This window comes from Capricornis sumatraensis, chromosome 10, assembly GCF_032405125.1.
Source record: "Capricornis sumatraensis isolate serow.1 chromosome 10, serow.2, whole genome shotgun sequence".
In the NCBI taxonomy this organism is placed as follows: Eukaryota; Metazoa; Chordata; class Mammalia; order Artiodactyla; family Bovidae; genus Capricornis; species Capricornis sumatraensis.
Window position 1 is genome coordinate 99,843,801 of NC_091078.1, and position 15,317 is coordinate 99,859,117.

Below are 15,317 nucleotides of genomic sequence, written 5' to 3' on the forward strand. Positions count from 1 at the left end.
AGGACCCGGGAGGGCCGCGACCCCGACCCCAACACTCACCATGGCTGTAGCGGCGGCAGCGGCTTCTGGACTCAGACGTGGCAGGACCCCGCGTCGCCTCGGAACAGCTCACTTCCGGCGTCGGGCTGGAAGCCCGTCGGGTCCGGACGCCGGAGCCTCCGGGCAGCAGCGAGCTCCGCTCGCACAAACGTTCCGTCCTCTCCTGAGGGCCATGGCCCCTCCCCTTCTCCGAGCGTAGAGCGCGAGACCAAAGCGGGGTGGGACTCTCGTTTCCATGGCGACCCAGACCCGGGACTAGTAATCTGAAGCTTTAGCCTGTCTTCCCTCGCGCCCCAACTCTTCCCTTTTCCTGAGATCCACACAGGAAAAAAAAAAAAAAAGGACTCCTAAGGAACGCCTCTGCGGTTTTGGGTGCTACGGGCCTTATGATGAACCTTTTAGGATGATTAATTTGGGGGGCAGTGGCCAGAATGGTCCTTGTTCTTCCTTGTTAGTGTCTCCTCAGGACCCAAGCTGGGAGCAGGGGCAAAGAAGCCCAGCAAATAAGCCCCTTGCCAGGAGCTGAGCCTGTCTCTCTTCCTGCCCCTTCCAAGCCGGAGGATTCATGCCTCCGAAACCGCCTTTTCCATCAGGGCTCTGGGATCCTGTGAATGTGGCCCACCGGCTAGATGCCCCGGGCAAGGAGGGATCTCAGCTCGACTCCTGCAGCTGGAGCCCAGGATCCGGTCGCCAGTTTCCCCAACCCCTAGGTCCCTGGCTTCTCGCCTGCACAGCGAGAATGCTGTAGCTGGACAGAGCCCGTGGGGCGGTTCCCCTCAGCCTCACATGGTCTGGCAGCCCTGGGCTTCTCGTGGCTTTTTAGGAGTTCAGTGACCCAGGATGGAACTTAGACCCCCCTTAGATGAGTCAGAGTCCCTGTTTCCTCTCCTGAAACTGGAGGGAAGTGTCCTACCAGAAGATGGTCCCTGCTGGAGGGATGATGTTAAGACCCCAGAGGGTGTGACAAACCATCAAGGAGCTGGGAGAGGGGGCCGGAGAGTGGAGTCTTACAGAACTCAGGGCTGGACCTCCAGATTGCAACTCACACTCCACCCCCACCCCAGCTTTCAAGACCTGCAATTTCCCTCTAATGGGGGAATATTCCAAGGGTTTGAGGACTGCTGTTTATGATGGAAAAAAATGTTGCAGGGAACAAAACGGTGGGGGGGGAGGGCTCGCTCTTGGGTCTCCTGTTCTTCCAGGGACAGTTCCTGATCTCAAATCTGTAGATGTAGTACTGAGTCTCTGAGTGATAAAGTCATATCGCTTCTTTCTGAGCCCGATTTTCCTTGAGTATAAGATGAGGACAATAACACATTAGATATAAACACAATGCATGGGGCATAGGGGATTCCCTGGTGTTGGCATTGCAGTCTGAGAGACTGAGGATTTGGGAGAAACAGTGCACCTGTATCCTATTCATGAAGGTATTTGCTGGTGGGACTGAAAAGTTTTGAGTGCCAACCCTGGAATCAAGATTGCTAGGTATCAATACTGTATCTCCTGCTTACTAGGTGGGCACACCCTTCACCTCTCTGAACTGTTGTCTCTTCTTCTGTTAGGTGGAAACTGTAATGAAACCTTCTCTGCAAGGTTGATGCTGGGAGTAAATGGACCTTTGGATGTGAAACTGGGTTTGGGTTTGGAAGCTGATTGGACCTGTGGTGCTTGTTCTGGAAGTCCCCTGAGAAGAGCTGGGATTGTGTGTGCGTGTGTGTGCACGTGTGACCCTCAGCCTGTCTCCTGATCTGGGCACGTTCCTGTTCTTTGCTAATGTTCACCAGAGGTGTGCAAAGCTCAGACTCTTAGCGTGCCAGGCTCCCTTCTGCATCTCCCTGTCCCCAGGAGGGGATGACACCTACATCCTTTGTCTATATCTCCCGTCACCTCCCTCTGGTTAATCCCAGACCCCAAGTCAGGCCACTGTTAGCTTTCTTTCCTTGGTGCCCTGACCCCCTAGAACCTGGATCTCCACCTCTTTGTCCTCCCGAGGTCTCTTCCCCCAAAAGTCTGGCCATCTGGGCTTGTCAGCTATTCCTCGTGGAGGTTTAATGACTCACGGAACACTGAACTTGCCTCCCTCAAATGGTACAGGAAGGCGTGATTCAGTGGAAGGAGAGAGACTGCACCTGCCCTGCACACCCTCAGGTAAACTGCCTTTCCCTTCCAGGCACTGTTTCCCTCTGAGTTCAAGTCCACGGAGGGCAGGGACCCAGCCATCCCGCGGAAAAAGGCCTTGTGATGTGTACCGTGTCTACATTTCCACGTGTGCATTTATTGTTATTGCTCAGTATAGTGTTGAAAAGGCAGACAAATCCCATTAGTTACAAAGAGCACAAGCCATAGATACAGAGAAATCAAGAGTGTACAATAAGAGCACAGTCACTTCCCAGCCCCGATTGTCCCAGAGCCCCCCAGAGCCCGGGCAGCTCAGGAAGCTGGAGGCGGCACCATTTCCTTGCTTACTCTGGTATAAAATATGTGCACACAAGAGTCAGCAAAGTGTGGCGACCGACCCTCCCGAGAGGAAAGGTCGGGAGGGAGAGCACCACAGGCATCACAAGACGTGGGGGAGCCGAGAAGGGCGGTCCCAAAGCAGCCTTAAATATCTTGTTTTCGTTGTAGGGGGTGATGGCTGATGCCCAGGGCTTGGGATCCCCCCTCCCCTACTGGGGCGGACAGGATCTTTATGTCAAAATCAGGAGAGCTCGCTTTGGGACTTGAGAAAGACCTGGGGATTTTCCGCTATTGTTTGATTTTGGCCTTGGCTCTGGAGGACCCAAAAACCTTCAGAGAAATGCAGCCCGTCCCCTCCCCTCCCCACACCTTCTAATGGTGGGATCTTGGGGCCCGTTGGAGAGAGTCCGGCGTTGGGAGGCATGTCACAGTGTACTTGACAGCCTCCTGCAAGTAGAGCAAAACCACTAGGGGGAGTCAGGGTGGTGAGAAGGTCCAGGCAAGAAACGGCTGCATCCTGGAGGACCCACCAGGGACCTGCTGAAAACTGTCAATAAAGACCAAGGGGTGACCCCCCTCCCCACAAAAACAGCTCAGGAAAAGGAACCAGGAATAAACATTTCTCCATGAAGAGAACTGGCAAGTGGGATACACATTCTGGTAGCTCTGAGTCTGGGAGAGAACCTTCTTTCTCACCTGGACGGGGGCGGATGGAGGGTCCACCCCATCACAGGCAAGGTGGGTGATTTGGGGGCCCACACTGATATTGGGTGGGGGCTCAGTGGCCTCTCCTGACAACACCCTGGCTCAGGGGACAGGTGAGATGATGGGAGGAGTATCAGGCTTCCCTCAAGAGCTAGGATGCCCTTCTTTCTCCTTAAAGGGCTCTCTATTTAGTGAGCCGGAGTGGACAGTGCTTACAATGGCGGCATGACATTTGCACCTGTGATGAAAGGGCCCAATATTTGGGGTGAGAGGAAGGCAGAAGGATTGAGGATTTGGCAACATTTTAAGTTTACTTGGAAGAATAGACGTGAGAGAATAACCAGGAAATTTTGCTCAAAAAAAAAAAAAAAAGCACGAAGGGTATTTGTCCCACTACATAATAAAAACATCATCTAAAGTGACAATAATTAAAACTAGGTGGCTGGTCAGATGAGAAACTCTGATGAGGGACCAGAGTGGAAATTCCAGAAATAGATACAAGTCTCTCGAAGCTGCCAGGGTGTGGGAAAGGGGCAATTTCAACGCGGTGGAGGAAGGGTGGCTGTTCAATCACTGGGCTGCCTGGGCTGAGACAGGTCCAGGATCCTCGCCCCAGCGTAGTCACTGCCGTTGGCCTGTGCTCAGAAACAGGGACCCCTCTTTCTTGTCCACTCTCTGCTCTGGTTGGGACATGGGCAGAAGGGGCCATGGGGGGGTGGTTGGTGGGAGTAACCCAGGCTGCTGCTGAGTTAGGAAGGAAAGTCTTCAGTTTCCTCCCTGTCCACCTCCAAAGGTGGGTGGCTCATTGAATGGGCCCGCTGCTCGTCCCTCATCCGTGGAGGGGGAGACAGATTGGTGAGCTTAGGCCTCAGAACCGAGTCTGCTACCTGCTTCTGGAACCCCTGTCCAGAGGGCAGACAGGAATCTAAGAGGATGGTGCAGTCCCTGACCAGGTAAAAAAAGTATATATTACAGAGGATATAGTCACTGTGTTCTGTTTGATGTTGTTTTTTGCCTTTTTTTTTTTGTTTGTTTTAAGACCACAGACATTTCAGAACCACACTGCAGGAGTAAGAAGAGTCAGCAATTGAAAGCATCACCATTGCATAGTATTAAATGAACAGAGATGGTGAGTTCTTTATTTACAATTATTGTCTAGATTAAAAAAATTCATAAAAACAGATGAATGGTCATAAATTATTTACCCCCTAATGGGGTGAACTGCCAAACGTACCCCATGCTGCTAGATATAGGACGCTGAGTGCAAGCTTTATGTACTACAGTGAGTTCTGACAAACCAGTCATTTCCTGTGTGTGTGTGTGTGTGTGTGCATCCATCATTCCTGACAAGAAAAGACCAGTACTGATGTGGGGGCATTCTAGTTTCCATGGCTCCCTGTTCTCCCTGGAGCTGAGCCCCCCTCTGGGAGACCCCTACTGCTTCCCTTGCATCCTGGCTGCAAATAAGGAGGCCTCATGTGCAAGCCGGGCTTTCCTGGTGTCATGGAATGAGGTCATGGACACACGGTTGGAAAACAGGGGGAGATGGAGAACCTCAAAAAAGGAAACTACAAAAAACAACAGAAACGAAAAAACACACCACGTTCCAAAGCTGCCCCAGGTTCTACAGGAGCAGGTCTTTCTCGAAGGAGAGCAGTGGGCGGTGTGGGCGGTGTTGGTCTTGGAATCCAATAAACACGTCTGAGGGCTGGTCACCCCTTCGGGGGACACAGTTTCCTCTGCTGGCTACATTCAGAGATGCTTCTTGACATTCAGGAGATGCTCTTGCTAAAAAAAGGTCCTCCTTCCAGGAAGGTCTTGCCAGGTGGGATGGGCTGTCTCGGGATCCCAAACCCTCAGGTTTCTCCACAGCCGTCCAGACGCACGCTCTCCCAGCTGACTATGGCTCTTTTCCCGAGTGGCTCTCAATCTTGTTTGTGGAAGAATTCTCTGGGCCTGGAGAAGGGAAGGGCCCGGGCTGACACAGAGCAACCGTGGGAAGGGTCAGTATGAAGAATGCATTTTGCAAGCGAGGCGGGAAGCGTTTTGGTTTTCCTTGAAGCATGGGACATCATCGGTCATGGTATTCAAAATGTCTTTTGCACTGTACAAGTTTATGGAAAAAGATCGTATGCTGAAAAGTCTCAAAGCAAACTTTGTATTCAATACAAAAGTTCTTTTATGAAAAAAGCTGATACCCACAAAGTGCTTAGCAGTTAAGAGGCTGACATACAATTAAATAAGCTCTTATTAAGTGGGATTACTAGTGCTGTTATTGTCTCGGGGCGGGGGAGAAATAACCACCTTTTCTCACCTGTGATACTGCAGGGTTTCAGAATGGCTTTCTGTCGGGGAAAGCAAGACTTGCTGTTCAAAGGCTACAGTATATATTGCGACTACAGGAAGACGATTTGGTTTAAAAAAAATCACACTGAATACATCTCAATATACACATCATAAGGTTTGTTCGGATCTAAGTAGTGCAGAGAAAAAGGCTATTCTTCAAAAATAAAAATAAAAGCAGCAAGCCTTAATGATCCTCATCCAATATGCCAACAGCGCATTTGCTGCAATCTATGAGGAAATAAGCCTCTAAATTACTAACTGAAAAAAAAAATCAACACAACATCATTTATAATATTGCCGCACTACCTCAGTCTCTGCACAGACCCTGCCAGAGAGAACCTCTGTTGCAAGTGCTCTTGGTAAACTCAAGTGAGTTTCATTGAGAGAGTCTTCACTCAGTGCTTTGTGGACCCCGAGGCCCTGTGGCCGGCCGGCCATCAGTGCTTGGAGCCCTCGAGGACTTCTCTCCACCTCCCCCTTTGTCTACCGAGCACGCTGTTGGACCCCTCAGGATGGATACCCGCTCACACTTGACTCCTGCCTCCCACGGTAGTGACATTATCGAACGGAAATAGCAGGCAAAAAAAAAAAAATCAGAGCATGGCTATTGTAAAACATCAAGGATGCAACCCAGGGAGGTGTCTGCCAGGCTGAGCTGTTTTTATAGCATCTCAGCCACCAGTGTTCTTAAACCATACAAATAGCCGAAGACGTTATCTACAGGTTTGTAAACAAATTACATTCTTCTTTTAGGACATAAATAAGTTAAAATAGAGCAATTTAAGCGGAAACAAGGCAACATGCCGGCAAAAAAATTTTATATATCCATGTATATATATTTATATATATATATATATCTACCTATCTATATGGACGTATACAGTCTCAGAGAAGTATACGTTGATATAGATACAAAGAAATGGATATAACCTTGTGAGTGTCTGAAGTTCTTCGGTTCCATTGGTGCAAATTTACCAGGCGAGTTAAGCTCTGCAATTTCAAAAAGTTGTGAAATTAACCTGTACAACTGAGACCATGCTATGCAAGCATCTCAAAAACTTCACAGACCAGTGGATTGGATAAATAGTCTCAGAAAAGAGTCTGTTTTGCAGTTCCCGCCTAAGAAAAGAAAAACAAAACGAAACAAATCCCCTCCCCAACCCCCCAAAAACCAAACCAGGGGAGAACCAGAAGTATGCAGTACATTCATGCAGGGATGTGGCTGGCGCTGGGCAGGGGGCATGGCTGGTCCATGTCAGCCGGGAGCCAGGAAGGGCTAGTTCTGGGAAAACCCCAGCTCACTCCCTTAAGCCCCGCTCCCCACGAGATCCCGCCCTCGCCTCAAGGTGAAAAAGAGTTCAAACAGCATCACAGCCAGAAAAAAAAGGGTCTGCTGGGTGGAATCGGTGTTCTCGCCAGTATTTTTTTTTTTTTTTCCTGCTGTTGCTCGCTGCTGCTTGGGTCGGTCAGGTGCCTGGGTGGGTGGCTGCCCGGGTGGGGGGTGGGTGTGGTGCGGCGGCGGGGTTGGTTGGGGGGGGGCGGCTCCTCAGCTAAAGCGACGTCTCCAGGCTGTGGATGGGGCTCCCTGGACTTGAAGAGGTAGCTGATTTGCTTGTGTCGGTCGTCAGGTTGATCCCGCTGTCGATGGCGCTGTTGTTCTTGTTGAGCGACGAGGGCGGGCTCGAGTTCTGCTTGAGCGCGGCATCTTCTTCCAGGTCGGTGTCGTCGATGAGCGGGATGTGGGGCTGCGAATCTTCGATCCGGAACTCAGGATGAGCCATGAAGTTATGGATGGAGGTTCGAGACTCAGGCTTTTCTAGGCCTTCATAGAGAGAGCTACGAAACGCCTTCACGACGCGGATCTGCAAGGGAAGGGCGGCGGTGAGGCGCACCACCGGGGCGCGGTGGTCGAGCTCGGGGGGTCGGGGGCGGGCTCGGGGGAGGGGGTGGGGAGGAAGAGGGGCGGGGCACAGCGGGCGGCTGGAATCCACGGTGTCGTGAGCGCGGACGGGAGCGGGAAGAATGGAAGAGGGAGGGGGCTCAGGGTATGTGCATCCGGGAGGTCTTTTTTGTTTGATGTTACTTGCTTGGTTTGGGGACAGACTACAGGATTAGGACAGAACGAAGGAAGCCCCGCCGTAGAGACGATGGGGAACAGTGGTTGGAGGAAGCTTAGTCCACTCCAGTGGGCACCCAGACCTAGTGAGAGACTGAGCCTTGTTAACTGGAAAGCAGAGCTTCGACCATGCAGAAGGGTAGCGGGGTCAGGTGGGAATCAAGGAGGAAGAAGGAGAGGCTATTTGTTAAAAAAAGAAAAAAAAGAATTCATCTTAGAAAAACCACACACCGTTAAGGAACGACACGACATGGAACAGATAACGCGTCACACACACAAGGAACAGAGATGAGAGATGGCTGGGTGAGCCGGGATGAAAGGGGGGACACATGAGGGCCAGACAGAGAAGGGGGACATCGAACCAAAGCAGCAAAGCAAACCGAAGCCAACTCGGGGCTTTCTGGGGTGCAGCAGAGGCAGCCAGAAAGCGCGGAGGAGCCGGCGGCCGATGACATTCGGGGCTCGGGAGCATGCTGCGGTGGGGGGACGGGAACCACACGGCACACACAGACGGACACACGGCTACACTTGGAAGCCTGCACAATGTGAACGGAGGTCGTTTGTACCCAACGCTTCTTTCCTTCATGCATTTGGGAGGTAAACACTCGAGTATAGACTCAAAGCCCTGGCCAGTCATTGGAGTTGGCTTTGGGGTCCCTGATTTCCTTTTTTTTTTTTTCCTTCTTTCTTTATTTGTGCTTTGAAAACACAAAACCGAAAAATTAGGCCAGAATCAGAGGGGCCAACTCAGCCCCTGGGTAGGATTCTAAGAGGGTTCGGAACTAAGCCACAGAACAGCCGGGTTCTTTCCTTGTCTGGGTCTCAGTTGGAAGCTGGGTTCCCTGCTGAACAGAAGGAGGCCGGACACGGAGGCATCCGGGCCAGCAGACAGAGCCCTGGACACGGAGTCAGGAAGGCCCGAGTCTGTGTCCCGGCTCTGCCACTTCTGGCACCTTGACTGCGGGCGAGCCACGCCACCAGGCTGGTCACCCCCTGTCCCGCCTCACAGGGGGCACAGCAACAGAACCCTCGCTTTGAAGAGAGGGTCCTGTCTCTGAACTCCTGGGAGGGGAGCCCTGCCTGCATAGTGAGGGTCCGAAGGGACAAAAGTGCCTCCTCCTCTCTTCCCAGCCCCCACTCAGAGCGGAGCCAGCAGGCGGGGGGGGAAAACAGGCATCAGTGATGCCTCGGGGGAGCCGACCCTCAGCAGAGGAGGTGGGGATGCTGACCCGGAGAGCTCAGCCTTCCTGCCCCCACATCACAGGCCTGGGGGTTGGGGGCAGAGGACCGGACAGGGTGGGTGTGGGAAGGCCCTTGCGATCCCGGGATTTGTGGCACTAAACCCAGGTTGGTGGGGTGCGTGGTGGGAAAGCCCTGTCCATGGAAGTGACTTTTCATGATGACTGTGGCTGATGGTTTTAAGTGTCATAGCTCAGGGTTTACTTGACTATTTCAGAGAGGAGTCTTTGCAAAGCACATCACAAGCTCCTCTGCCTTCTAATTTAGAGAACATAAAGAATTTAAGTTTATCAGTGAGCCCTCTTGGTATTGTGTAAGACTCCAAAGTTTTGATTTTTTAAAAAAATTTTTCTCCTCTGCTGCCAGCCATCACTTACTAGTTCTGACTCTTCCTCATCTTCTCAAAACCACCTCTGTCCCTGGTCCTTCTTTTGTGCTGTTGGGCTGGGGATTCTGGAAATCTGCCTGGTGGGATCCTGCTTTCAATAAGAGGCATTGGGTGCTAAAGCAAGAGCCAGCCAGACACCATGCGTTAGTGCTGGCCCTCCGTGATGGCCATGTGGCTGTTCAGAGACGTCTCTCTCCCTGGATACCCTATCTGTGGCTCTGTAGAGATTATGCAGTCTTCTGACCTCCTGATAACTGGGCCATTACTCCCTTGGTTAAGTGAAAACAACAAAAAAGATGTTGCAGGCCTCAGTCTTCCTAACTGTATAATGGGGACAGTAATGACCGCTGTAGCTGCTCAGCCCCATGCCCAGAGTGTTCGGAGGCTGAGCTGCAATGAGACGCCAGCCGGGGAGCGCCTGGTGGAGGAGGAGGGATGGTGGCAGGACCCTGTTGTGTGACTGACAACGCGGAGGGGACGACACACAATGAGATGCAGGCCCCTCGCCCTCCCCCTGGAATGGAGACGACAGAAAGAATGAACTGCTCTGGACAAAGACTGTGGGGACAAGACTTTCCGGGACACCCCGCCACGGCCGTTTCAAGTCTCCACTGCGGATCTCTCGCGGCTGAAATGGAAAACAGTATGGGAAGAAGAAAAGCTCTTCCGTCTCCCCTTCCCTGCCTGCCCTGGGGATGGGCCTTTGCTGGCGTAAGCTGCCCTGGGACGTGGGGTGAGGGGGAAGAGAGGAAGGGTCTGGGGTCTTCAGATGTTTTGGTTTCATCAGCACAAAGGGGTGGGGAGGCGGGGTGCTCTAAAGGAAATGCATAGGTCCCGGTCTGGGGTGGGTTGGACATACTCGAATGTTTACCCGGCTTCAAGGAAGCCAAGAGTCTGGGGTTGATTCACATTCATTTCAGGCTCAAGGTTAAAGACTCACAACCTCTTTTAATTTCACTCTCTCTTGCTGAACTCTGTGTCCAGGGTTCTCTAGCCCTCTAGGGAAACAAACACATGGAATATTCAGACAGCGGAGAGGTCTGGGCTCCCCCCAACCCCCAACCAGAAGCAAGCCATTTTCTCGCCAACCCAAGGTAGCACTAAATTAGTTACCAGGATGCTAATGAGAGCTCCGGCTTCCTTTCCTTCCCTTCTCCTTCATCCCCCACCTAAGAGACGCAGACTCCTCATCCTAGCAGTCCTCAAAGCCTGGAATCTGAAGGGGGCTGGGAGGGGGCATGCCCTCGCTAGACTGGGAAGGCATTGGTAAAGTGGCCGGTCTGGGGTTAGGAGTCTGATGCTCTGGGCCTGGTTGGTTCGAAGGAACAGGAACTTCACTCATGAACGTAGAGCATGCTACGAACTTGCTAAATATGAAGACGGCCTGAGATGGGTTAGGAATTTGCGGGAGTAAGAGAGAGAGGAGCCGTGGAGGTTGGCCTTGCATCCTAGACCTGAATGCTAACTCTGTTCCTGATCGCTGATGGGAGGACGCCCCTGCCCCAGTCACTGCCAGGCTGATGGAAATCTCCAGAGGAGGAATGGCTTCCCTGGCCCCCTGGCCCCCAGAGCACTGGCTGCTTTTCACTGCATGTGGCTGTGGGTGTGGGCACTGGTTCCACAGTGGAAACTCAACCTCTGTGGGCTTGTCTGGCAAGTGGTGCGGGTGGTGGGGAAAACGGGGGACTCTGGAGTCAGGTCTCTTGGCACTCACGTGCTGTGTGATCCTGGCCAAGTCAGGCCACTTCTCCGAGCCTCAGAGACTCGCTCCCATAAATGGAGGTGTTGGCAGGTTCTCCCTCTTTCCATTTCAGTTGTGAGGTGCATGTGGAGAGGAGGATGTGGGCAAGTGCTTTGGAAAACAGTGGGTGAGCTCAAGTATTAGGGGCGCGCCATTAAGTTTCTGGGTGAGAAACTCGCTTTTGAGTGAATCGGAAGAGGAAAGTGAGGTCATGGGCCAGAGTCTCCTTCTGATCATTTGAATGTCAGTCTGACCATACTCTCCGGTCACCGCAGGGCATCCGTCTGCTGGGGCCCCTCTGTCTCACAGTGGTGCTGGGGGAGGGATGTGTGACTTGCTGGGGGTGTTCCAGAAGTCAGCCTCATACTCACAGCCCTCCCCTAGGTCTCTGTGATCATTTCTGATGGCCCAGGGGACCATGGTTGGACTCCTTCCAAGACTGGATGGCATCACTGACTCAATGGACATGAGTCTGAGCAAACTCCAGAGGTGGTGAAGGACGGGGAAGCCTGGGGTGCTGCAGTCCGTGGGGTTGCAGAGTCGGACATGAGAGGGGCTGAACAGCAACAAAGGTGCAGAAAGCCCAGGTGCTCTTTGTCTCAGCAGGCACCTTCTTTTACCCAGAGTCCTGGGGGGGGGGGGGAGATCCTGCTCGGAGGAGGCAGGGGCAGCCCATCTCTCCATCCACCCCGTGTGGGGCCCTGCTTCCTGGCCACCTGCTTCACACCCTGTGCCAAGAAAGCCTCTGGGCTTCTGGAGGGACCTGCCTGGTACCCAGAGGGCTCCGGGAGTCCCTAGAGACCAGAGGAGGCAACATGACTATAGAAACTATTCAACCAAAAGAGAAACTAAGGAGTATATATTTAGAGTTCACGTCATGACTGTGTTGACCTAAATCTGTGTGTTGAGACCACAAAGGCTTTGATCCCTTTTGGAACAAGTACCCTCGTGCAGGGGGATATCCAGGCTTTTTGGAGACCTGATGCTCAAGAAAAGGTCCCAGCAGGGACCCAGAGTCTCAGGCTGGATTCTACAATCACAGGTAAGAATGCAAGACCCCTAAGGAGGCGTGATGCCTGGAGAGATGCAGGATGGTGCTTGGGCGAGGGAGTCATGCTTGAGCAGCCCCTTTAGGGTCCTCTGAGAAAATGACGGGTCATGGGCAGGACCTGTAGGCTCCTTCTCAAAAGCTCTTCCAAAGCTGGGTCACCTCATGGGGTAAAGGGATCAACTTGGCCTGAAAGGAAGCTGCCTTAGAGAAAGGGAGCGCAGGGCAGGTGGAGATGGGCATTTCTCTGAAGGAAGAGTGTTGAGAACCTGTTGGCCCAGGACTGGCCTTACTGAGTGGTTTTATAAAGAACAGGAGAAAGGACTCGAGACGACTGAGCTTTCCTCGAGACCGTGAGAGCTAAGATGCGAGGCCGAACAAGTGAGAGGCTGCGGGGTGGCCCGGAGCGCTGTGAGCTCCATGCTGGCCAGGACGAGCAGGGCGCCACGCTGCAAGGAAGAGACCGAGCCAGGGAGGACAAAGGACTGGACCTGGAGGCCACCTCCTGGCAGTCAGACCTGCTGGAGGGACGCAGGAGGGACGTGGGAACGGGCAGAAAGGGACTTCCCACTGGCTGTCCAGCCCCGAGCACTTCTGGTCTCCATGCTTGGAGGTAGGAGGCACCGCTGAGCAAGGCCACGGCTTGGCTGACGCAGGAGTAGGGCCGACGGGTGCGGGCCTCCCGCTGAGGCGGGGCCTCTCTGGTGTGAAGGGAGAAGCGGGTGGGATCAAAGTGCCTTCTGCCCAGAGAGAGCCTGGCACTGACTTCCGGTGACAAGGCCTCCTGGAAACGAGGCTCAGGCACCATCTGCTCAAACGGCCCCACTTCACCCTGGTTCCTCTGGTTTCCCCATCGTTGTGTTTTCATGATGATGAACCAGGACAGGGTTTTGCCTCGTTTCTGCATGCCTCCTGTCATCTCGCGTACCTGGCAGGACTGCACCCACGGAAGGGTTCGTGGGACACACCATCAGCAACACCCCGTGACTTACGCCTCCTGCCTGAGGGCTCGGGCAGCGTTGTGCCCGCCCAGCACGCGGTCCTCTCTTGCCTGGTGGCAGAGGATATGTGTTTTGGGTCTTCTGTGCTTAGAAGAGGATAGAGGCCCCTTATAAACTACAAGAGACGAGGCCTGCAGTCTCATGAAAGAAGCCCAAGGGCTGGGAGTGAGCACACAGCTGGGAGAGAGGGGACCAGACTGCAGCTCCCCCGCGGTTAGGAGGGGCTGACTAGAGACCAGGCAAGGGAGGCAGGTGGTAAACGATCTTCTCGTGCCCTCTGGGGCCCGAGGCCATTGGGGGGTTTCAGAAAGATCTAGACAAGGCCAGAGATGAGTGACCTTGGGCGGAAGCCATGGTATAAGGAGATGAGCTCGTGGGAGGAAGCTGACGGAGGGGCTCAGACTCCTAGGCTGCCCCTTCGATGAGGAAGGAGGAGGCTGAGGGTCGGACCAGGTCCACGAGCCTGCCGGCAGCCAGCCCGGATGAGACCGCGCCGTTCTCTGCTGAGGTCAAGGGGAATGGGGTCAGGAGCCTTGTCCCTTCCAGGGAGGGCTCAGGCCTTCACTGTGCTCCAAGCCCTGCTGCCGGGAGGAGAGTACACGAGGCAGCCGGGGCTGTCAGATGCACAGGGCGGAGGACGGAGGGTCTGCACGGCGGGGCACAGGGCTGCGATCCCCGTGGGGCCCGGGTGCCCTGACCAACGTGATCCCTGACTTCCAGCGCACCCTGTGGGGGGGCCTCGCTGTGGCCGACCGGGACCCGAGAGCCTTTTCTCCCTTGACCCACAGTGACCCTTGGCCTGACTTCGACTGCAAGACTGTGATCTCCTGGCCAACTCTGACCCTCATAAGCCAGGCTTTTCCTGACCCTACACTGATTGGGACACCTCATACCCCCAGCTGACTGCACCCCCACTTGGCCTCTGTGACCCTATGGGGGACTGTGACCATTCGATCACTGAAACCTCCCTGAGTGACGGTGCTCTTTTGACTGACCCAGACTGACCACTCGTGACTCTCCCGACCCCACGACGGCCTGGTGGGTAACCCCTGACCCTGACTCCAGATGCCCCTGACCCGCCAAGGGACTGCCACCCCGTGCCTGGCTGTGGTCGGCTGATCATCTGGGACCCTCCTCCTCAACGGCCGGGGCCCCTCAGCTCCCTGGGCCTAACCGTGAGCGGCTGGCTGCCCCCCAGCCCCTGCCCGCCTGCCCCCCGCGGCGCTGGCAGTGGCGGCTCCCGAGGCGGTAAGGGGGTCACACTCACGCCCAGCTGCAGCAGGAGGAAGGCTGGTCGGAGAGGAAAGAGCATTGGACAACGACACTCGACTAGGGCTAGAGAGATTGGCTACGTCCTGGCTCTGGCTGGTGACGGAGGATTGTCTCCGCAGGGCCCCCTGAAAGGAGGCCCCGCTCTTGAAAGTATTGACTACTTCAATCTGCAACGGAGGAGAGAACGAGGCAAGTTGCGAAGAGAACGGACACGACAGCTTCACGACTGACAGGTGCCACGCCACGAGGACAGCCGCAGCCACGGCAAGACGACACGCCACTTACACCAAGACGACAATACCAGACACGTCCAAGGCTCTGAGAGACGTCTGCTCAGTCGGGCACCTGGGCTTCCCGGGGCCCGGGGAGAGCGGGGAGACCCAGGGCCCGGCAGCAGCACCGCACTAGCGGCCAGGGGGCCAGTGGGCTTGGGGCGGGCCTGGGGGGGGGGATGTTAAACGTGGGGTTTGTAGGCAGAGGGGGTGCTCAGCCCCTGGGACCATGCGTGGAGCCGGAGTGGTGAGGAGGGGACTCCAGGGAGGACCGACATTGGCCCAGATACCTGCTCTGTCATGTACGAGCTAGGTGACATTGGACAGGTCACTGCCCGGAGGCAGTTTCTTGTCCTTCAGAAGGGGAGATACCACCAACCTACCTGGCAAGGCTAAGCTGTGACAAAGCACTGACCCATTTAGTGGTCCGTAAGAGTCAGGCTGGAGGGGACTCGTGCCCACTCAAGAAACTACAGTCCTTGGAGTCCTCCTGAAGGCCTTGGTGGTCGGGCTGGGTCAGCACCAGGGCTCTGTGTGACAGCTGCCAGCCCTCGGGGGCAGTGGGGGGTGGTGGGGGCCACCAGGAGGGCTAGTTCCAGAGCCCACAGTGCTGGCCGTCAGGAGGCTCTGGGTCTGCAAGCTGCTCCCTGAACCCAGCACTCACAAAGGGCTGTCTCCCAAGCGTTAGTTACC

The 15,317-nt window shown here is 54.5% G+C and overlaps 2 protein-coding genes across 15 annotated transcripts in view; both read right to left on the minus strand.

Moving 5' to 3' along the window:
- Positions 1–115, minus strand: part of SEC13 (SEC13 homolog, nuclear pore and COPII coat complex component) — a 36,318-nt gene extending 36,203 nt beyond the window's left edge. The window contains exon 1 of the mRNA XM_068982220.1: positions 40–115. Coding sequence (XP_068838321.1) covers positions 40–42 — 3 coding nt within the window. The 5' untranslated portion in view covers positions 43–115. The remainder of the gene's footprint in view (positions 1–39) is intronic.
- Positions 116–7,097: 6,982 nt separating this feature from the next.
- Positions 7,098–15,317, minus strand: part of ATP2B2 (ATPase plasma membrane Ca2+ transporting 2) — a 118,114-nt gene continuing 109,894 nt past the window's right edge. For 13 of the 14 annotated variants that reach the window (XM_068982256.1, XM_068982257.1, XM_068982255.1 and 10 more), the window contains one exon: positions 7,098–7,409. In XM_068982256.1, the coding sequence (XP_068838357.1) occupies positions 7,098–7,409 (312 nt within the window). Of the gene's footprint in view, positions 7,410–14,432; positions 14,520–15,317 lie in introns of all 14 variants that reach the window. The other variant, XM_068982244.1, reaches the window with a different exon arrangement.